The 23942-nt window shown below is 40.7% G+C and overlaps 1 protein-coding gene across 1 annotated transcript in view; it reads right to left on the bottom strand.

The window, feature by feature from the left end:
* The window catches only part of GOLGA5 (golgin A5), a 33308-nt gene extending 9740 nt beyond the window's left edge, over nt 1-23568 (bottom strand). The window contains exons 1-8 of the mRNA XM_070514215.1: nt 23285-23568; nt 20741-21317; nt 12987-13214; nt 11431-11650; nt 10851-10974; nt 8133-8336; nt 4064-4234; nt 1211-1339 (exon numbers count right to left, since the gene is read on the bottom strand). Coding sequence (XP_070370316.1) covers nt 1211-1339; nt 4064-4234; nt 8133-8336; nt 10851-10974; nt 11431-11650; nt 12987-13214; nt 20741-21287 — 1623 coding nt within the window. The 5' untranslated portion in view covers nt 21288-21317; nt 23285-23568. The remainder of the gene's footprint in view (nt 1-1210; nt 1340-4063; nt 4235-8132; nt 8337-10850; nt 10975-11430; nt 11651-12986; nt 13215-20740; nt 21318-23284) is intronic.
* Nucleotides 23569-23942: the final 374 nt, after the last annotated feature.

Below are 23942 nucleotides of genomic sequence, written 5' to 3'. Positions count from 1 at the left end.
TACCCCACAGGTTGCCACTTGGTGAATTTTTCTCTTAATACTCAGGAAATAGATTTAAGCGCAACTTTCATAATAAAAACAAACATTGAGAATAGAACTAGCTTCAGAAATGATAAATCCCAATGAAAAAACTCTTTAAAGAATATAAATATGCAAAGCTGGAAATGTTAGGAGTGATGCACTGAGAATTATAAGAATAGTTTTCTCTCTGTAAAACGAACAGAATAACAATTTTGAGGATGAAATAAGATAATGTAAACTAGGTGCCTATAACAATGTCATTTCTCAGTAAATTAGAGATGTTATTAATATTAGATACAAAATTATGCAAATGTGGCATAAGCAAGTTCAACTGTGTTAATATTTAAACTATTACATAAGTATATTAAAGTAGAATAATTTGGCTTGAGGAGCAGACAACTGCTGATTGAACAATGAAATATAATTCTAAACATGATTTGTAGGAACAGTCTGTATAAGCATCTTTTCTCAACAGAAAGAGTAGTCTAATGGTACTAAGGCATATATGTTTCTATTAAAGAATATTTACTGATGTTCCTAGAAAGCACAAATAAAATATGAAAATCAACTGACATTTTTAAGTTTTCTATACATACATACTCCAACAAAAAGATACAATAAAATACAGACAGGGCAGCAGACAGAACTCTGCGACAGGAACCCTGGGCACTATCCTGTTCTATAATTAGTTGTATGATATTAGGCAAGTCTCATTTTTGTGCTTCTACTTTTCATCTCTTAAAAAACAAACAGGGGCCAGCCCGGTGGTGCAGCATTTAAGTGCACATGTTCCACTTTGGTGGCCCGGGGTTTGCCAGTTTGGATCCCGGGTGTGGACATGGCACCGCTTGGCAAGCCATGCTGTGGCAGGCGTCCTACATGTAAAGTAGAGGCAGATGGGCGTGGATGTTAACTCAGAGCCAGTCTTCCTCAGCAAAAAGAGGAGGACTGGCAGCAGATGTTAGCTCAGGGCTAATCTTCCTCAAAAAAAAAAGAAAGAAAAAGAACACAAAAAAAGCCAAACAAACAATGAGGAGGATGGGGTAATAAGGTAGGAGGGACCATCTACCATCAACACTGTGAGCTCACGCTGTTAAGAATTTCAGTAAGCTGCTTTACCAGGACGTCTCCTCGTATGACCACTAGGGGACGGAGTCTTCCCCAGTAATCATCAACCTCAAATCCTTACCTGCTTCTGTCGATCCAGCTCTGCCTCTAGTTCTTGTTTAGACGCCTTCTGCTGGGCTATTTGGTCTTGCAGATCTTGTAACTGTTCTCTTGCTGATTCTGCTTCACTAACCTGCTGAGCCTCCATATCCTTAAAAAGATGCACCTTACATGTGAAAGCAATACTTAACTGTTCAGGTCAACATTTGCTGAGTCATCATTATGTGCCAGGAGCTGGGCACAGCAGGCGCTGGAGGGACAGGATGTGCGAGACGTGGTCTCAGCCTACAAGGAGCATACAAACTGACACTCCATTATATAACATGGAAAGGGTGAGAGAAATGAACAGGATACTACAGCTGCCGCAGCACATACATCATTTGGTCTCATGAGTATGAGGAGACAGTGGCTCACTGGGAGACTTAGATCTTTATTCAAAAGCTAACCACTTCAGGGGCCAGACCCGTGGCCTAGTAGGCAAGTTCAGCGCGCTCTGCTTTGGTGGCCCAGGTTCACAGGTTCAGATCCTAGGTGCAGACCTATACCAATCGTCAGCCATGCTGTGATGGTGTCCCACATATAAAATAGAGGAGGACTGGCACAGATGTTAGCTCAGGGTGAATCTTCCTCAAGCCAAAAAAAAGAGGAAGATTGGTAACAGATGTTAGCTCAGGGCCAATCTCTCTCAGCAAAAAAAAAAAAAAAAAGGCAAGATGATAACCTAACAACTTCAAAAAGAACAGAAATATATAACATCTAAAAGAAATTCCCTGCATTAATTCCCTGATATTGCAGGTTATCACTAGTTTTTTGTGTGTGCATAAGTAATCAATACACAGTAAGAATATAACTTTTCTCTCATATCACCTGAGGTAAGTGTATTATTTTTTTTTAGCTTTATTACTATTATCTGCTTTCACATCTTCCCATGTTTCTTCTGTAACTTATTTCTCTGGGGGTCACTACTGTCACTTCTTCAAACTCAAAAACCACCTTCTGGATTTCCTGTAAAATCGAGTAGTGGCAAAGAACAACTCTAGGTTTCTCTATTTTCCACATACAGGTTAAGGATAAATCTATTCACAGAGTACTATACGAGATTAAAATCAGCATCTTAACTTTGCTCTTTATCTTTTGGTACATTCTGTTTTATACTCATCTCCACAAACTCTGGCACTTCACATACTGTTTGAAAGAACTGATAGATAACCGATACTCCCAGATAATCACAGTGTAATATTCTGTATTCACACAACTTTGTGGATTTAGAGGAAAAAGCAGTAAGCACAACTATTTTCCCCTACCATCGTGTTTTCAGGGTTAGTAAAAGGTAGATTAATTTTTGTCATAAATTTGACTAAATCAGACAAATTCTTGAGAGGCAGGCAATATCCATAATGGTTAAGAATGCATCTTCTGGAATCAGACAGACTAGGGTTCTAGTCCCGGCTCTGCCACTTTACTGGTGACGGGAAGTAACTTTCCTTCTCCATGCTTACATTTCTTCAGGCTGTAAAATGAGAGTTATCACCTCCCTTACAGGGTAATGGTAAGGAAGAAACAAAGGGATATAGCTGAGAGCTTAGTGCTCAGAACCTGATGGCTATTATAATTATTAACAATTCTCCCATTTTGCTAGACCTAATACTATAATCTGCATTACAGATTACATAAACTTCTTGAGAAAAGGTAGTCACTGTTGTCAATGATGCTGGGGTAAGGATGAGATATTAAATAAAACAAATCATATTTTTCATAATCTCGCCCTAAAGACATGTATGATTAAGACAAGGTATGAATAAGATTAGCACCTACTCAATTTCTAAGTTCACCGGATTGAATCCTTTGAATTCAAGATTATTTATAGAAAAAAAAAATCCTACTTTAAAGACTACGAGAACAACAGCCTTCCCCAATTCCTCTATTTGGCCAATAAGAAAACAATCCAGAAATAACAGCATCTCCTACTACTGAGGGCCAACTGTGTATCAGGAACAACGCCAGGCCCTGTACACATATCCCTTATCCTCAAGAGAACCTGCTGCCCAGCCTGTTCCAGATGAGGAGACTCAGGCTCATGAGGGGGAGCGCTCTGTGCAGGGGCACATCTAGTCCACATCCAGGTCTGCCTGATAGTCAAGCCTATAATCCAGACAAGATATGCTAGCCTCGGGACTTCCCTACTTGCCTCTGTGGTTCACGGACATCTTACAAATCAATAATTTGCTGAGTTAATGCATGAATGGATTCTCTTTGCAAAACGTTTTTTTTTTTTAAAAAAAGATGGCTTGTTATCCTGCATTTGATCTTTTCTCATCCTCAGAGACCCTCCTACAATACTTATGTTAAGGACCCTATATTTCATCTAAATTAATGGCTCAGTTTACTCCTAGATTAAATATAGTAATTATACATAAACTATAAATTATAAGATTATGTGTGAAACCACAATTAAAAGACCATCCCTAAGCCCATTCTAATACCAGAAAATACCCCAGTTTTACAGACAAGCCCAAATCTGATTTGTTTTTAACCACTAGCATGTAAGATCCATAAATATGAAGATTCTGTCTGGTTCCCTGGTATAACTCCGAGCCCAGAAGATGCTGGCATGGCAGCACTTGGTAAGAACTAGCTGAACATGAATCTGGTCACCTACGTTTGTTATTCCCACAACTTGACAGGTAATCAGTGGACAAGAAACCTACTGCTTTACATTTACTCCTATCTGGTGACTAATATTCCAGCAGAAGTTTCACACGTTACTTCACGAATACTACCTTCCCCCCAAATACAGACGTCATCACCTCTTGAACTGCTAATAGCAGCTGGGGGCACAAGGTCGTCTGTGAGGCCAAACCACAATGAAGCTTACCTGTAGTTCAGATCTCAGCTGATGTATCTGGCCCATCAGCTTCTGTATTTCCTCCCGCTGCAGCTCCTTTTCATGCCGAAGTTCCTCCAGCTCCATGCTGTTAGCAGCACTGCTATCGAGGCCTTCAAAACCAGATCCTTCCTTTAAGCTGTTGATCAATTTTTCTTTAGACTATTGTAGACAAAGAAATATCTTTAAGCAAACCAGAGATTAGCTTGTATACTGAATATCATCTACGATGTACCAACTAAACCTCTATGGAAATATTCCAATTCTGTTCTCCATCAAACAAAGTCCACAGATTAAACCCACTGGGATACAAATGCAACAGGCCTTGCTGCACCGTGTCCTTGGAAAACAGTGTCCCTAGGACCATGCTATTGTTGAAAACTTGTTATTAACAAGGCTTTTCTCATTTTCTTCTCATCCTTTCTTACCCTTTTATCCCCTGTAACATTCTACTCAACAAATATTTATGGAGCACTGACAATGGTTTTGGCAGTGTGCCGAGTGTCCTGTGTAAAAAAGCCAAGGTCCCTCACTCGGATAGCACCCTCTGCCTTATAAACGAAAAGGGAAGTCTGTTACAAGAACCCAGGAGAAGGCAGGAAAGACAAGTTGAGAGAAGGATACGGTCAGATTATTGCGAAGTTCCGGGAGGAGAGAGCACTCTGGGGAAGACAAGGCTTTACCTGAGAGACAGCAGTTATGCTGGTCCTGAAAAACGGCTAGGATTTTACCAGGGACAGAGAAAACAGAAGGCAAAACACAAAAACGCAAAAGCACGAGCGCTCTAAGAAAGTTCCGTGAGATGAGCGCAGCTACTGCATGAGGACCTCTTTGCGGGAGCTTCAGCTGCCAGGCTACAACGTTTTCATTTTATTTGGCAGGCTAAAACAAATGACCAAAAAGTAGACAGGGAAGCAATATGACCAGAGGTGCATTTTCGGAGGGTTAATCCAGCAGTGGTATAATGCAGGCGTCCACAAACTATGGGCCATGGGCTAGATCTGGCCTGTGGCCTGTTTCTGTACAGCCTGCAAGCTAAGAAGGGTTTTTATATTTTTAAAGGATCCTAAGAAATAAAAACAAAGATTACGTGATGGAGACCACACATAGCTCACAAGCCTACACTATGTACTATTTGGCCCTTTACAGAGAAAGTTTGCCACCCCTGGGATAAAGGATGAGTTGGAAGAAGAGATTTGATGTGGAAAGATTAGTTTAAAAAGTGCTATAATTCTAGGCCCGTAATAACAGGACCATCAGCTCTTTCACGTTAAACACAAACATGTGAAAGACACTCTCCTCCGTCAAAAATAATTTTCCCTTTCTATGTGGTAGAATTATGGATGCCTTTTTCAAACTTTTCTGTATTTTTCAAATTTTCTATAATAAACATGATTTTATATGTCCACATGGCTAATGCCCAGACCCCTCTGCTGAGCTTCAGGCCTGTATTTATTTATTTATTTTTGCTGAGGAAGATTTGTCCTGAGCTAACAACGGTTGCCAATCTTCCTCTTTTTGTATGTGAGCCGCTGCCACAAAACAGCCACTGACAGATGAGTGGTGTAGGTCCATGCCTGGGAACTGAACCCAGGCCGCTGAAGTGGAGAGTGCCATACTTAACCACCAGGCCACTGGGGCTGGCAGGCCTATATTTCTGAGTGCCTTTCTGAAACTTTCACCTCAATGTCACATCAATTTTGCAAACTCACCAGAACTTGTCATAATCTCCATCAACCCTAGTCTGCCATCTTTCCTGTTTTCCCTTTTGTAGTACAGGGGAATATCATTCATACACTCACACCAGAAACCTGGAGTCACCCTGGATTCCACCTGCCATTCCCACTTCCTCCAATTAAATCTCCAAGTCTCAAATATTCCACCTCCCACATTTCTATAAGCTGTCCCCTATATGCCATCCCCACTGCCATGAATTAGATCAGATCCTCATCATTTCTTACCGTTATTTTTGATACTTGCCTCTTCACTATCTACATCTCACCAACCCAGCCTTCATCCCTTCAATGTATTCAACAACTTACTGAGTACCTGCTCAGGGCCAGGCACTGTGCTGGGGACAGAACGGTAAACAAGATGGAGACCCAGCTCTCCCCTAACCTCATCACTGCCACAGTTCTTGCACTCAAATCTGTTCATGCTGCTCAAATTCACCCCCTTACTCCCTACCATCACCTATGAAACTTCTTTGCACGGCATGCAAGGCCATCTGTGATCTGCCTTCCGCCTGCCATTGAGTTTTATCTCCCATCTCTTATCTCTAGTACTTTATGCTCCAGCAATAGGGAACTAGCTGCAGTCCACTAAATACATCACGTTCCCTCAGGTCCCCTTTGCTCTGGGCACAGGTTGTTCTATCTGACATCTCTTCCCTACCACAAGACTTCCTACTCATCTGGCAATTTGCTCTTTATACAGCATCTCCAGTGATCCCTGACATCCTCAGACAGACTTTAACGGCTTACTGTATCAATAATTTCATCACATCAATTACCGCAGTGTCTTTCCACTAGACTGAACACTCCTTGCAGAAGAGGACACATCTTTTGAGCTTTGTATCCTCAGCAGCTATCACAGTGCCTAGCGAATAGTACCTTTTAAATGATTTAACAAATTAGAGTGACGCAACAAAAATAATCAGAAAGAAGAATTTGGAGGAGATGGATACAATGTTTCATGAAGGGAATGGAAAAGGCATTCATAACCAATAGGAGGTTGGGGCTAAAGGAAAAAGGGGGAGTCAAAATGACACTGTAGTTTCAAGCTCTATTGCCTGGGAAGATGGCAATAATATTTATCAAAATAGCAGAATGAAGGAGAAGCTGGTTTGGGGACTGGGACACCCCATGCAGAGAAGCATGGCAGACATTTAGAAACTGGGGTCAGGAAGCTAGGGTTGGAGACATGCTGAAGTCACACTGAGGTGACAGAAGCAGAGTGAGTATATGATAATGCAAAGTAAGAAAGAATAACAAAAAATTCTGTGTAGGATAGAACTTGAGATGATTCTTCCTCTTTGGGGACTGGTAACAGGGTCCAACTGAGACAGAAACGGCAGTAAGAGAGGACAAGGAGACCTAAGGCAGTGCAAGTGGCATCAGAAGGCAAGAGTTTCAAGAAAGTCGGAGGGTTAATAGTGTCAAATGCTCTACCAAAATCAAAGTGGATGCAAACTAAGAAAAGGACAGAAAAAATATATTTAGGTCATTAAAGACTTTTGAGAAGCCAGTTTCAAAAATGTAATGGGGAGAGAAATTACAATGAAGGAGTTGAAATTAGTTCTAAAATGACAACAGCAGTCTGACATTGAAAGAAAGGACAGGTAAATGGATGAAAGTGGTTAAAAAAGCCAAAAGGAGTGTTTTTTCCCTTAGGCAAGAGTTCCAAGATCTAGTCTTCATTCTTCCACTAAGTAACAGTGTGCTCTTGAATAACCTGAGCCAGAAGGCAGCAGAAAGATACAGATGGAGAGCACAAATTTAGGGAGAAAGGGCTTAAATGAGATGGGAAGATATGGAATCAATGCACAAGCAGAAAATTATTCTAGAAAAAAAATGGAAGGACACGTTTTTCCCTCTGCTATGAGAGGCAAAGAGAGAAGTTTAAAGGTATGTCTGCTAACTGCAGTCTTTTTAGAAAAGTACAAGGTAAGGTGGCCTTAGGTCTGAGGAACAGAGAACAAGCTGGATGAGGCGATGCTGAGAGCTGGAGGAGGTCTAGACCAGCTATTGTGAAAACTTCAACAGACGATCAACAAGAAAGAATAAACGACTGTTTAATGACAACCATGAATATTATTACAGTGATGAAGGTTGAAGACTTGAACTAGGCAGTGGCAGAATGAACTTTAGATAAAAAGAAAAAAAGCGATAGGAACAAGAGACACTGCATCCTCTCCGCAGTGTTTCCAAGTAGAGTGAGGCGTCTGAAGTGAGCCAGCCCAGCCAAACAGGAACCAATCATCCCACAGATCTGTACAGTCTCCGTGGCTCCCGGTTAAACGGCATCTCTTAACGTTCAGAAGTGTACATTTCACGCTTACCTGGAGGATTCTAGTAGCTTTCTGCTTGTAGTCAATTAATTCCTGCTTAGAGGACTCCAAGTTGGACTTATACATCTTGACTTGCTGCTGCATCTCATCAACTCTCTTCTTCTCATCTGAGTATTTTCTCTCTGCCAGAGTAACTGCTTCTGCCAAATTCTGACGTTCCACTTCCATTTTATTAAGACGTGCAGCAAACTCACTCTGTGACAAAGTTTTATATCATACTTACATCATTTTGCTTTGAGATATATTTTGCAACCATCCATTCAGATATCCTGTGGGGTTGTGGCTCTCAAACATGGCAATGCATCACAATCAGTTAGGGAGTCTGTTAAAAATACAGCCATCCAAGGCCTTTCCCAGGCTTACCGAATTGGAATTTCCAAGACTGGGCTTGAAAATCTGTTTTTTAAGAAATTCCCCAGGTGAACCCAGTCACTTGGATACTAGGTCTGGTCTGATACCAGCTGATCAATGGATAACAGGCCTAGAGAAAACTAGATAGTCTATTAGGAAACAAGTAAATAGCTGCATCTTTTCTAATAGCACAGCTAACATTTTCCCTTTATTTCAAATTTTCTAATAAACTACTCAATGTAATTTTTTAGCTTAAGAAATTTTTAAAGCACATTCTATAAAACACATGGTCTGTCACTTTCTAGCCTATCTAGTTCTGAGAATTTTTTATATTTTATCTTCATTCTCAAAAGCTCCCATCATCAAAAAACTCAGAAGGTGAGGCAGAAGTCAGAAAGCCTTTAGAGTTACATGCCAATATCTGAAGCCCACAAACCTCTGATCCAACGTTAACTCCTGTTCTGAAGAAAAGCAGCAGGAGGACTACTCCTGCTGCCCCCTGAGCACGTGAGATGTGTCCAGCGCAACTGAGAACTGAACTTTCAAGTTTATTCATTTTAACCAATTTAAATTTAAACATAAAACCTAGTAATTCAATTAGGGAAAGAATTACTGAGATCTAATTCACATACCATAAAGTCTACCATTTTAAGGTGTACACTTCAGTGGTTTTTAGTGTATTCAGAGAGTCGTGCAACCACTGTCACATACCATTATCACTACCTAGTTTCAGAACATTTTCATCCTCTGTCATTCCTCCCTCCCTCCCTCCCAATCTCTGGCAAACATTAATCTACTTTCTTTCTCTATAGATGTGCCTACTCTGGACATGTCATATAAATGGAATCATACAAAATGTGGCCTTTTGTGTCTGCCTTCTTTCACTTGGCATAATGTTTTAAAGGGTCATCCATGTTGTAGCATGAATCAGTACTTCATTCTTTTTTCTAAAATTGTTTGCTGGGAAAGATTCACCCTGAGTTAACATCTGTTGCCAATCTTCCTCTTTTTTTTTTTTCTCTCCAAAGCCCCAGTGCAGAGCTGTATATTCTACTTGTTAAGTCCTTCTGGTTCTTCTACGTGAGCTGCTGCCACAGCATGGCCACTGACAGACAAGTGGTGCAATTCGGCATGTGGGAGCCAAACCTGGGCCACTGAAGCAGGGTGTGCTGAACTTGAATTACTAGGCCATCAGGGCTGGCTCACTTCACTCCTTTTCATGGCTGAATGAGATCTCCTTGTATGGATATACCACATTTTGTTTATCCATTCAGAAACTGATAGACCTGTGTATTGTTTCCAGTTTGGGGCTATTATAAATAGTTCTGCTATGAACATTCACATACAAGTTTTTGTGTGGACATGTATTTTCATTTCTCTTGGGTATATGCCTAGGAGTAGAACTGCTGGGTCATATGTTTAACTTTTTGGGGAACTGTCTGTTAAGTGGAAAACTTCTGAATACGTTTAGAACAACCTGGGTATGAGAATTTATTCTTTCACCTGTAAATTTTATGAACTCTAAATACATATCAAGTATTTCAGAAGAAAATTTAATGACCGAATTAAGTGTAAAATACACCATATTTTAAAGAATCTGTATACAAAAAAGACTGTAAAATACCTCATTAATAATTTTTAATATTAACTATATTTTGAGATGATAGTACTTTAGATATACAGTGTTAAATAAAATATATTAATAAAGTTTTCAAAAATCCACATTAGCTGATATTTACTTTCCGGGCTGAACTATTTTCACCTGTTTGAAAGATAGCCTGGCCAGAGATTCTCAACCCTGACTGCGCATTAGATATACCTGCAAATCTTGTAAAACCACACCACCACCGTCTATGCCTTACCTCCTACAGTGGGATCAGACTCTGGGAGCAGAGACCTGGCATCAGAAAGCATTAATAAGCTACATAGGTGATTCTAATGCATACAGAGGGTTGTGAATCACTGAACTAGATGACAAAATTCACTTAAGAGTAAAACTCTAAATATTATGCACAATTTTCTCATGAAATAAATAAATCTGATTAAACTGGCATCAGAAAAAGCTTAAATAAAAAAAAAACAAGATGTCCCAAATCAGCTTTTAATCAAATAACAGTAATGTTTGTTGCACAACCAAATTAAATGAAAAGATTTCTATCTCTAATGAATATTAACTATTTTAATTATATTTCAATACATAAAATTAAATAAATTTAGCAAGGATCAAGCTAAATTTTCAAATGCGTGGTTTTTGTCACAGAAACAGAATGTTACTAATGAGTGAATGTGTTATGAAACAGCATAAAGCCATTCCTCCCCGTCCCAGAAACGAAAGACCTCGGTGGTCCCCATTCTAACCTGCATCTGTTTATAGCTCTCCTGCTCTCTCTTCAGGGCGGCGTCAGCTTCATGCAGTCTCTCCTGAAGAGTCTGCAGCGCTTGATTCTGTAGGTTGCTACCTTCGCGGTGATCCTGCATTATTCTAAAAGAAAACACATCACCTGAAACAACTCATTTCCAAGTGTACAGGTGATAAGGTAGAATAATTTTTAGAGCATCAGCTTGTAAGCACAAAAAAGATGGTTTAACTAAAACATTCTTAAAGAAATTTTTTTCTCTTTTAATGGAATGTAATCTATATTTTTAGGCATCCAAATGTAAGCACACACCACGTATCACTGTATGTTGAAAGACTAATGACAGTATGCTCTTCAAATATTTTTAAATTCAGAATTCGCTAACAATGCACCTCAAGATTCAAACAATAAATCCATTTTCCTTAACACACATTTTCCAAGATTACCAAAGATAAATTTTCCCTCTTGTAAATCTCCAAAAGCTAAATTTTAATAAGGCAGTACATATTGCAACGTTTATCATTACTTATATAGAAAGCATGATTCTAGCTCCTTTTTTCATTATTCATAGAATTGGCTACCGTGATTTTTCACTCTGTAAGGCTTCTAATGCTTCCGTGCGAGCGCTCAGGAGCTGGTCAGCTTCTTGCAGCCTCACTTTCAGTACGGCCAGCTGGGAATCCTTTGCAGCCACCGCTTCGGTCAGGTCATCTACCTGGGCTCGAAGTTCCCGACTTATTCGATCACTCTTTGAATGGTCAACATTCCACTTTTCAACTCTTGCTCTTGCTTTGTTTAATTCTAAAAAAAAATACAATTTCTCTATTCAAGCAAACACTTCTTTCTCTGAGCACACACAGATTCTCCTTTGAGTCTCTTTAGTGTTTTACTTATTGCCAAAATTAGGAGCTTACAAATATCTCCAAATTTTTTGCTCCAAATGGGCCACTCATTTTTCAAGGCCAACATTCACCCTTATATTACAGTTGAAAGGGTGGAAAGGGGCATGACGCTAGCTGCTCTTCTACAAATGTTTTCTCTGGAGACACAGCATAAAGCATCTGGGAGCCAAGGCCAGTAGATAGTGGGGAGTTCACAAGACTAAAATGGTCAATGGATTGGTGGAGTTCTGCCAGACACAGGAAAGAAAGCAAATCCAACTCAAGGGTAGATAATGTCCACCCCAGTAAGGCCAAACAAACAAAAACAAATGCTGAAGAGAAACACAGAAAAGAATATGTTTCTTTCCATTACTGTGGCAAAAAGATGCTATTCTTTTAATCTAGGAAATTGGTGCAGAAAGAGCAATGCAGTGCAGATTTCCATACCCTCATGTACTATCTGTAATTGCAGTTTACCAGCAAAAAAACCTTTTTTTTTTAAGTTGACGCAAATTGTACAGGGTCTCAGGGAAAGCTCTATTTCTATGTCTACATCAGTCTGGGTAAGGTGAAGCCTTTTCTAAAGTCAGTCCAACGAGTCTTAAACTATCCTATTGCACTCTGCAGGGGCTCCATCCATGTCTTGGCAAAACTCTTCCCACAGTCCCCACACTTCTTTTGAATCACCACCAGGAACCAATGCAGAGATTTCTCCTCTCTTTTGTTTTCTCCTCAGCCACACTTACAATAGCACTAACATACTGCCCCATCACTACCTCAGTCATGGGATTATTTACTTTTTAATTATCCATTTCTGAGGAAGCTGTGGGTTTTCTATTCTAGGGTCACCTCACTGCACAATTCCAGAGGACACTATTCAAACTGAACTCCACGTTCATTTGACGTCCCCTGGAGCAGTGCAATACTGTGACCTTGCCTACAAGAGCCTCCCACTCTGTTTAATCCCACCTATGGTTCATGAACAGTTCCTCTCGAAAGTTCAGAATCAATTAATAAAATAAACCCGCTGACTACTCACGTTCTGCCCTTCTCAGTTCTTAAATTTCATGGTTTTAAGAATGGCCAAACAAGCCAGTGTTCTGGGTTTCAGGTTGGGGGGAGAATGATTGGTCCCTTTTCCAAATCTGGGCCCTATATTACTATGAAAACACTATTTTACAAGTCTTTAACCAAGTTTTTAGTTTATTTTTGAAATGTTAAATTCCTAATCCTGAACAATTTAAATAAGGCTCTACCTTCTTGAGTTTCCTTGGATCTTTGAAGTAGTGAGGCCATTTCCTGATTTAAAGACTGAACTTCATTCCTCAGCAGTTGATTCTCCAGTCGAAGATTAGACAGTTCATGTGATTTGCCGTCATCAGTAGGAGCTGGGTTGTGATCAGCGCAGGCAGCATCTGACGATACATTTTCCTTCGAAGAATCCTCTTGGACTTCATGGCCAGAATCTGTATTATTAGAGGTTTCTGTAAAAAAGGAATACATTTTTGTTACATTGGAACGCTCACTACATACACATCAGTAGCTTACTTTGGTAGAAGGTCTTTTGGCTCAAGTTGACTGCTACAGCTAAAATACCGTAACAAGTAAACAAATTCTCAATCGACTTCCCTCTGATGAAATTTCATTCTCATACATGGAGCTTTATAGACCTCTAAGGATCCTCAAAATCTGGATACAATGAATGAATGGTGATAAAGAATAGATAAAAGAATACTGTTCTGGGAAGGAGAAAATCAGAGATAATTTAAGTGGTTGGGTTTAGATATAAAGAGTTTTGGTCTCCCTTTTGTCTTTGAATTATTTTTGAAAAAAAGGGAGAAGTCTCAACAGTAAAAATAATGGAAAGGCACAAAAGAACAGTTGTGGGTTTCAGGGCAAGGAGAGTAGTAACAGATCAGAGCCACTTGCTACATAGCAAAGCAGAGTCTAAAATGCCTTACCTAAAGAGGCAGAGATTCGTGAATTCAGATTCATCCTGTTTTTAATCTGCTACTAAATGTGATACAAACACACTTTTTACTTACTCTAAAAAAAATGAGGTATGTGCTAAAAAACAAACTCTATCTAAATGATAAAACAGACCCAAACTATAACTGTATGGGCAAAAGACTTGACACTTTACAAAGGAAGATAAACAAATGATCAATAATCATATGAAAAAGCTCTCAACATCGTTAGTGATCAAAGAAATGCAAATTAAAACCACAATGAGAACTGACAAACACCCACTAGAATGGCTAAAATTAAAGACAACACCGAATGTTGACAGGGATATGGAGCATATGGATATGGAACTCCCACAGATTGCCAGTGGGAGTATAAATGGTGTAACCACTGTGGAAAAAGGTTTCACAGTTTCTTATGAAATTAAACACACACCTACCGTGTGACCCAATAATTCCATTTCTAGATATTTAACCAAGAGAAAAAAAACACTTTCCCACAAAAGACAAGTACTGTACAAAATTGTTCACAGCAACTTTATTTACAATAACCAAAAACTGAAAGCAACCTCAATGTCCATAAAAAAGAATGGATAAATTGTGGATAACAGACTACTACACAATGAAAAAGAACAAACTATTGATATATCCAATAACTTGGATGAATCTCGCTGACATATTAAGTCAGATAAGAAAGTGTATATAATATATGATTCCATTTTTATGAAGTTTTAAAACAAAAACTAACCTAAGGTGAAAAAAATCAGAACAGAGGGTGCTTGGGGAGATGGGGTGGGGAGATTAACTGGGAAGAGACATGAGGAACTTTCTGGGCCAAAGGAAATGTTCCTTATCCTAATACAGCTGTGGGTTACCTGGGTATAGCCATTTGTCTGTATAGCCAAGATCTGTGCATTTCAACATACATAAAACAAATTATGAGACAAACAGGGAAATTTGAGCACTGACTAGGTCCTAGATGATACTAAGGAATTACTAAGTTTTTAAGGTGATAATGGTGCAGATATTTGTTTTTAATGCTTGTATTTTTTCAGAGTAATAAAATGAAGTATTTATAAAAGAAATAATATGAGATCTGTGATTTGCTTCAAAATAATTCTGTGGAGGACAGAGGTAAAGGAAGGGGTGGCAAATGGCAGGGTATAAATAAAACAAGAATGGCTATGAGCTGTCGATTACTCTGGAAGGATAATAAGTAATACAAGGTGGGGAGTGGTCATCAATCAATCTCTACTTTGGTATGTTTGACATTTCCAAAATAAAGATTTTAAAAAGAAATAAAGTATATATCCAAACTTGTGGGATATATACAGTCACACACCACTTAATGACAGGGATATATTCTCAGAAATGCATCGTTAGGTGATTTTGTCATTGTGAGAATCTCAGAGTGTACTTACACAAACCTAGATGCTATAGCCTACTATACACCCAGGCTCTAAGGTACTAATCTTATGGGACCACCATCGCATATGCGGTCCTTCATTGACAGATACGTCATCAAGAGGGGCATATCTGTATCTAAAGTAGTATTTAGAAGGACATTTATAGTCTTAAATATTTATATTAAAAATGAAAGGAAGGAAGAATTAACAGTTATCCATCCATGTTAAGGGTTATAAAAACAGCAAAATAAACCCAAAGAAAGCAGAAATTAACAATAGACAAGAAAGGAACAAAACAGAGAAGAAACATATTAGAGAACATAAAGATAATTTATGCCAATAAATTTTTAAATGTACATGTTGAAACCCATGAAACTGTATACTCTAAATAAGTGTAGTTTATTGTATGTCAGTTATACTTCATTAATGTTATTTTTTTTAAGATTTTATTTTATTTTTCCTTTTTCTCCCAAAGCCCCCCGGTACATAGTTGTGTATTTTTAGTTGTAGGTCCTTCTAGTTGTGGCATGTGGGATGCCACCTCAGCGTGGGTTAATGAGTGGTGCCATGTCCACGCCCAGGATTCGAACCGACGAAACCCTGGGCCGCTGAAGCAGAGCGTGTGAACTTAACCACTTGGCCACGGAGCAGGCCCCTATTTTTTTTAAAAAACAAGCATTTAGCACAGAGCCAGATAATATCTGGCAGGTAGTATCTTTGATCAAGCTTTGGTTTCTGCAGAGTTAGTATAAATGATTAGATTAGTGTCTGATTGTGTTAAAGTTTCAGCTGTGACACCTTCATTATTTTCCTGAAATTAAGCAAAATATAATGCCCCCAAAAGTATACAAAATAGACAAATGCTTAGACTATAACTCACCAAAATCAAATAAATGGAAAACAAAATGAATCAATAGTTAAAATCTTCCAGTAAGAATACCCCAGACCCTAATGGTTTTACCAGTGAGTTTTAGTAAACATTTAGGGAATAAACAATCTCAGTCTTACATCAAACAATTAAGACAATAGGAAAAGAGGGAACACTTTCCAATTCATTTTATAAGGCTAACATAACTGTAATACTAAAACCTAACAATATTACAGGTCAATCTCACTTATGAAATAAATGCAAAAGTCCTAAACAGAGCATTAGCAAACTGAAAGTTAAGTTTGGTTTTAGGTTTTAAAAAAATCAACTGATTTGTATACCCTATTATTAAAGAAGAAAAGTCATATGATATCTCATACATACAGGAAAAACGGGCTAAAATTCAACAAAAAAACCTCAAACTAGATATATATGGAAACTTCCTTAGCCTGATAAAAAGTACCCATGAAAAACCTAACACAAACATCATACTTAGTGAAAGACTCAAAGCATTCCCTTTGTGATATGTACAAGACACAAAATTGGTTTTCAGTCCTAGCCAATGCAGTAAAGCAAGAAAAAGATTTTTTAAAAAGATAAAAGGGTTAAGAAGAAACCAAACTGTCATTATCCACATATGATATTATTGTGTTGTTGAAAATCTAAATGAATATACAGAAAAATAAAAAGTTATCTTTTTTTTTAAGATTTTATTTTTCCTTTTTCTCCCCAAAGCCCCCCAGTACATAGCTGTGTATTTTTAGTTGTGGGTCTTTCTAGCTGTGGCATGTGGGATGCCGCCTCAACATGGCTTGATGAGCTGTGCCATGTCCACATGCGGGATTCAAACCCGAGAAACCCTGGGCCGCCAAAGCAGAGTGCATGAACTTGACCACTCGGCCACCGGGCCAGCCCAAGAAGAGCTATCTTTGACACACAGGTTGCTGTCTGTCAAAAAACAATACACCAGCAAGAAACAAAGTAAAAATTTTAAAGGGATACCATTTATAATAGTTTCAAAAAATATACACTACCAGGAATAAATCTAACAAAAAGTATGCAAGACCTTCATGGAGAAAACAGTAAAATCTTAATAAAAGACATTTTAAAGATAAGTTAAAATTATATCATGTCAATGGGTTAGAAAACTCAATATTATAAAGATGCTGATTCTCACCCAACTGTCTATATAGGAGCAACAGACTCCAATAAAAAGACCGACAGAACTTTTGGGAAACTTAGCGAGCAAATTCTAAAATGCAAAGTGATGTACAAAAGTCCAAGAACAGCCAAAACACTCTCGAAGAAGGACCAAGTGGTAGAAGTTGCTCTATGAGATACCGAGATACATTATAAAGATGGTATAAAGACATTATTAAGATAGTATGGCACTGGCACAAAGATAGACAAATAAACCAAGGAAACAGAATTAAGTGCCCAGAAACAGAGCAACGTAAAGACGGATATTTGATAGAGAACAGAGGTAGTATTACAGATGGATAGGGAAAAGAAATATTTTCAATAAATGATGCTGAGATAACTCATTTCCAAATGGGAAAAAATGAAATTAGATGCCTACCTCACATCATTCATAAAAAACAACTTTAGGTAAACATCTAAACATGAAAGGCAAAACTATAAAACCTTTAGAAGATAATATAGGAAAGTATCTGTAAGATCTTAGGATAGCGAAAAATTTTCTAAGACACAAAAACACAAACCATAAGGAAAAGACTGATAAACTCATCTACATTAAGAACTCTATTCAATTAGACACCAGAGAGAGGGATAAAACTGGAGGAGGATGAGAAAGAATTACCATCTGGAATATATAACGAATATCCATGAGGGCCAGCCCCGGTGGCCTAGTGGTTAAGTTCAGCATGCTCCACTTCAGCGGCCTGGGTTTGGTTCCCCGGCATGGACCTACACTGCTCTGTTAGTGGTTGTGCTGTGCTAGCAGCCCATATACTAAAAGATAGGGGAAGACTGGCATGATGTTAACTCAGGGTGAAATCTTCCTCTGCCAAAAAAAAAAAAAGACTATCCCTGAGTCAACAAGGAAAAAGACAGACAATCCATTGGAAAAAAACTGATCAAAAACTTAAATAGGCCGTTCCCAGAAGATAAAACCTCAACAGTCAAACATTTGAAAAGATGTTCAACCTCATTAGTAATGAGAGAAGTAAAAAATAATGACAAACCTTTTCACGCATGATTAGCAAAACATAAAAAGGTGTATTAAAAATATCAAGTATTGGTGAGAATGCAGAGCAAAATGAACTCCTAACCACAGCTGAAGTATAAATTGGTACAACCTCTTCAGAAAACAACTTTGGCATTCATTACTAGTGCAGTTGAACCCTGTCACCCCCTACAACTCAGCGATGCCCTTTCGAGGCATTTCAAGGCCTCAGAGGGCATTGGTTCTCAATCTGGGGCAATTCTGCCCCCCAACTGACGTTTGGCAACACATGAAAACATTTTTGGCTGTCACAACTGGGTGTGCTACTGGCATCAAACGGGTTAAGAGGCCAGGGATGCTGCTGAACATCCTAGAACGGACAGGACAGCCTCACACAACAAATTATTTGGCCCAAAATGTCAATAGTCCGAAGATTGAGGGACCCTGCCCTAAAGAAACAAAACCTAATTTTTATAACTGCCACGTATTACCTGGTTCTAACTTACCTCCCTGTCAACCAGGCTTTCTTTGATCTATCCTTTACAGCAGGAAGATAATTCATGTCAACTTCAGCTTAAAAGACCTCTATTAGCACGACATTGTTATGGCACTTTCAACTTTTATTGGCCTAGCAACCACCTGGAGAATGAAAAGATTCAGATGTCCCGGCTCCATCCTCAGAAAATCTGATTCAGGAGGTCTGGGGCGGCACCCAATAATTCATTTTTTATTAATCACACACGTGATTCTAATGCAAGTTGTCCAGAGAACACCTTCAAGAATGACTTATGGGAATAACGAGTTTAAACAAGTAAACAGCGGCATACAATGGCCTTCACAAACAGGCCCCAACTCTCCTTGCTGGCTTCATTTTCTTCATTGCCGTCCATCGCACACTCACTGTTCCCAGCGAGTATGGGAATCTCTGCACCGACTGCTGTCTCCAGGCCCTCTTCTTTTTCACCTGAAAAACTCCTATTCACTCTTTAAGACCCAGTTCAAGTTACAGACCCCTGTGAATCCCTACCTGAATACCTTAGGCAATTACTTTCTCCTTTATGTTTCCACAACACTCGGACCAGACCTCAATGACCACATTTACTACACTATATGTAAATTATGTTTACATGTCTGTCTCACCCACTAGACCATGACCTATTCAATTCTGTATCCTGGCACCAGCAGCTTCTCAATAAATATTTTTATAATTAATCAAAAGGTAGTTGAGAAGAAATTTAGGGGTGTGCATTCATAATTAATCAACTGCTATTGCATGCTCCTGTCTTAAAAGCCCAAAACCCTTACCTCTTTACCGCTTTTTTGTCTTGAAGATACAAGACAGTTTTTTGTTTTTTTTTTAAAGATTTTATTTTTTCCTTTTTCTCCCCAAAGCCCCCCAGTACATAGTTGTGTATTCTTCGTTGTGGGTTCTTCTAGTTGTGGCATGTGGGACGCTGCCTCAGCGTGGTCTGACGAGCAGTGCCATGTCCGCGCCCAGGATTCGAACCAACGAAACACTGGGCCGCCTGCAGCGGAACGCGCGAACTTAACCACTCGGCCACGGGGCCAGCCCCCAGTTTTTTTTTTTTTTTGAGGAAGATTAGCCCTGAGCTAACTGCCACCAATCCTCCTCTTTTTGCTGAGGAAGCCTGGCCCTGAGCTAACATCCGTGTCCATCTTCCTCTACTTTCTATGTGGGATGCCTGCCACAGCATGGCTTGCCAAGTGGTGCCACGTCCGCACCCGGGATCTGAACTGGCAAACCCCGGGCCACCGAAGCGGAACATGCGCACTTAACCGCTGCACCACCAGGCCGGCCCCAAGACAGCTTTTATTCACTAACAGTCAAGACTGGGGGAGAAGCTATAACATTTAGGAACGTAACAACCTTCCATTAATCATCAACTTTATACGAATCCCCGCAAGAACCTATCATGTTTATTGCTACTTTAAAATGGTTAGTAGGCGCTTGAAATAGTCACATTACCACGTTAACCTCATTTCTGCACACGAGAAGATGTACATGTGGGGATAATTCCACAGCAAATTAAACTGACAACCAGAATTCTATGCTTTTACTTCACTACTAGGTCAATGCCTTCGACCCGTCAACTGGGATCAAAGTTCAGTCTCAGTTTCATTTCTGGGCAAGGCAGGAAAACAGAACAAAAGAAAAAACTCATAACCCAGAATATATGCAAAGGACAGCCTCCTGTCATTTTTATAATCCCAATGACAAAAAGAAACGAATTGGGATAGTCCCAACTCCAAAATCATATGTTTTCTTTCAGATTTCAAAATTGTCCTTTTTGTATCTTAAAACATCTTAGAGAATCACTTTGGACACACTCTCTTAGAGGCTGGGCTACCCACAGACAACATTCAAAGGTCTCCACTATAAGTGTCTACTGAGTAATAGTGTTCCATGCTGTCCCCCTTGTCTACACCACACATTTCAGAGCCTGCCCTTACACCAGTGGGGACAGGTAACAAGACAGAGCACGAGAAACACTACCAGAACGTGTTAGGCTATAACGACACATCCAATTTGCTTAACTCTAAAAGAAACAGAGGACCGATTAACTACCATGGCTTTGGCTTCCAGAAGGATTTTCTTCGACGGTTTTGACGGTGGTTACGCTGGTGTTCACAGAACTGACACTAGCTGTCCGAGAACTCTGAAGGACAGGCGTCTTGCCCCTTTCTTTTTTGATTTCCACCCTCCCGGCAGGTTCCTTCTGTGAACTATTAAGAAAATCAAACAGCAGCTCATCATCAGGTTCTGACTTTTTCCTTCGAACAAACTGGGACGAAGGCCTAGGGACTGATGCGTTTTCAACAGGGTGGGAGGCCTCCACTGACGTCCTGGATCCTACTGTCACATTTGCAGTGCCAGCTAAGATGGTGGCCTTTTGATTTCTAATGTTGTCAGCTGCTGAGGAAATATAAGTAGCTCTAGGTCCAGTCTGATACGTCAAATCTGCATTTTGCTGGTGAAGGTCAGGATAGTCAGTATTTTTGCTGTATATGATGTTGCTCGTGTTCTCTTTTCTACTGAGAGCAGTTGCAGCCCCCTGATCAACTCGGTTTAAAAGATCTTCTGCCTTTCCAGCAAGATCAGCAAACCAAGACATGATGATAGCAGAATAATCCTATTGGTGAACCTGTAAAAAGGACATCAAGTGGAAAGTGATCAGTGTGGCACAACAGCACAGCACAGTGGTCAAGGCCAGGCTCTGGAGTCAGTCCTGGCTTGAAAGCCTAACCCTGCCCCTTACTAGCTACGTAACCTTGAGCAAACTACTTAACTGAAACTGAGAAACTTTACCTAGAAAATGAGGAAAATAACTGTTACATTTCAGGATGGTTTTAAGGTGAAATAATATATCCAAATAGCAAATGATTAATATGGCAAAATTCCACTACAACCAAATAAAAACCGTAATTCCCTGAAGTTCGTTTGAAGGTGCTAACACTCGAAGAAGTAATACAAAATCTATCTTCATGTTAAAATGCAGCGCTATTAAGGATAATTTAGGTGTGCACGTCCATAACCTGTCTAATTACATCTTCAATAGGACCCACCATGTACACATTAAGCTAGGTTCAGAATAAAAAAATATGATGGCATAGCCATTCATCTGATACATGTATTTGAGTACTTATGACGTGCCACAATGACTCAGAATAACGATGAAGTAATCAGTCCTTACATACAGAAGAAGGAGTACTGTATAAAAAAGTCAACAAGCATCTCTTGAATGTACACATTGTTCCTTTCGCCTGCAACACTTTCATGGTTAACTCTTTCCTATTCTTACTGTTCACTTGAATGTCAGTCACCTGCTCCAAAAGCGGTGCTCTTTCTTTCCATCTAAATTAGGTCCTATCATTCTCCCATCACATGTTATTCTTTTCCCTCACAGCCCTTCGGGTTTTATTACTACGTTCCTTTTTTTTGTCTCTCTCCCTATTGGGGAAGGGGGGGAGGTGAGTGGGTGGATTAAGGCCATGTCTGTTGTGCTCACCAATGAATTCCCAGCATCTAGCACAGGGTGGGCACCCATAAACACCGCTGAATGGAATTAGTTTTTATGCATCAGATGCCGTGCAAACATTATCTTTATTACACGTAACTTTGACAACCACATTATGTGGTAAGCAGCACTGTTTCTCACAAATGGGGAAAAGGCTTACAAAGATTCCAGAGTTTAGATAGCAGCTCAGATCCTCAAATCTTAGAGAGCCAGACCCACTCTTTAACCCCTGCCTTCCCCATCTAGTTTCTCAGTATCTGAGTAACCCCAAGAAGAACTTACCCTTTATACCTGTTCCTCACAAAATGGGACTATTATGTGCCTGTGTATTTGGCTGAGTTTATGCGAAATCAAACCAAAATGGAGGTGAAATGCTTTGTAACGTATAAAACTCTCTACAGATGTAAGGCATTATTCTCAAGTAAACACTGTTGGTGACTGGGGGGCAAATTACCTCTCCTAATAAAGCAATCAAAACACACATTAATTCCTTATACCTCACCTCCCATTTTAAAGTTAATAGGACTTTAAAATAAAAGCACGCGGCTTAATGTTGATTACCCAATTAAACAAATACTAAGATGTGCCCTGGGCACTTGCCCCATTGACAAGCATCTCGAACGGACTTCAGAGGCACAGAGCCCCCAGATAATTCCTCTGGCACCGCCCCAGGAGGGACCCACACCGAGGTGGAGAGAGGGTGGGCGTGCTAGGACGGGGTGGGTCTGCAGGAGACGGGGCAGGGCCGGCTGGAAGGCCAGGCGTCAACACAAAGGGAGGGAGGCTGGCGGTCGGTGGGACGGTCCGGGGAGTGTCAGTCGGTGGATCCCACGTAGGCGAGCGCAGATGCCCACTTCGCTCCCCACCCACCTGGTTGAGCCTCCAGAGCGAGAAGAGTGGTCAAACCAGACTGGGGGTGGAGGGAAAGAGGAAGAGGGGGCACTAAACAACGTCGGCTGAGGCCCAAGGGGGCTCTCCTGCCTCCTTCCTCACCCCCAACCGGGCAGAGAGACCAGAGTCCACGCCCCCGCGCCTCAGGCCGTTAACGCCCCAGGCCGACCGGTCCGCGCACTGGGCCCTCGCCGCCGCCTCACCTGAGGACTCGGGAGCCGCCGCACCGCGGCCTTGTCGTCGTCGTGGGCCGCCCCTCCCTCAGCAACTGGCCGAGAGAGGGCCCAGCCTGAGGGAACACCGTCCGCAACCCGCCGCGGCCCGGCTCGTCTTCCGGGAGACGTGGAAGGGCGGCGAGGACCCCAAAACAGAGTGGCTTCCGAGCTGCCTGAGCAGCCGGGAACCGAGAGCAGCCACCTGGTGGCGACTCAGGCGGCGGCGCCGACAGCTGCGGGGTCCTCGCGCCTGGCCACGCCCCGTGGCGAGACAGGGCCGGGGCGGGGCTGCGTGCGTGTGACGTAGCTCACCTCTCCCGGACGACGTCCTCCACGCCGCAGGCACAACATTGGAGGCCACGCCCACCACAGGCGGGGCCCCACTGCGGCGCACGTGGGTGTCAGAGGCGGCGCGGAGCCTGGAGGGAATTTGCGGCCTGAAGTGGGCGGGAGCTGAGAACCCGGTGGACTGGTCCGCTTTCACCTGTGCGGGTTCCGCCTCCCCCCTCAGTTTTACGCTTGAGGATTCTGAGGCCTACCGCAGGATCCCTGATTTCATGCAGCTTACTTTCTAGAGGCAGAGACATATTGAATAAATCCGTGAGTGAACAAGACAATTTCAGTGTTACCAGAGCTGTGAAGACAA

This window comes from Equus asinus, chromosome 7 (genome assembly GCF_041296235.1).
Source record: "Equus asinus isolate D_3611 breed Donkey chromosome 7, EquAss-T2T_v2, whole genome shotgun sequence".
Classification (NCBI taxonomy): Eukaryota; Metazoa; Chordata; class Mammalia; order Perissodactyla; family Equidae; genus Equus; species Equus asinus.
Note: the sequence above shows the minus strand (reverse complement) of the source record. Positions and strands in the feature narration are given on the sequence as shown.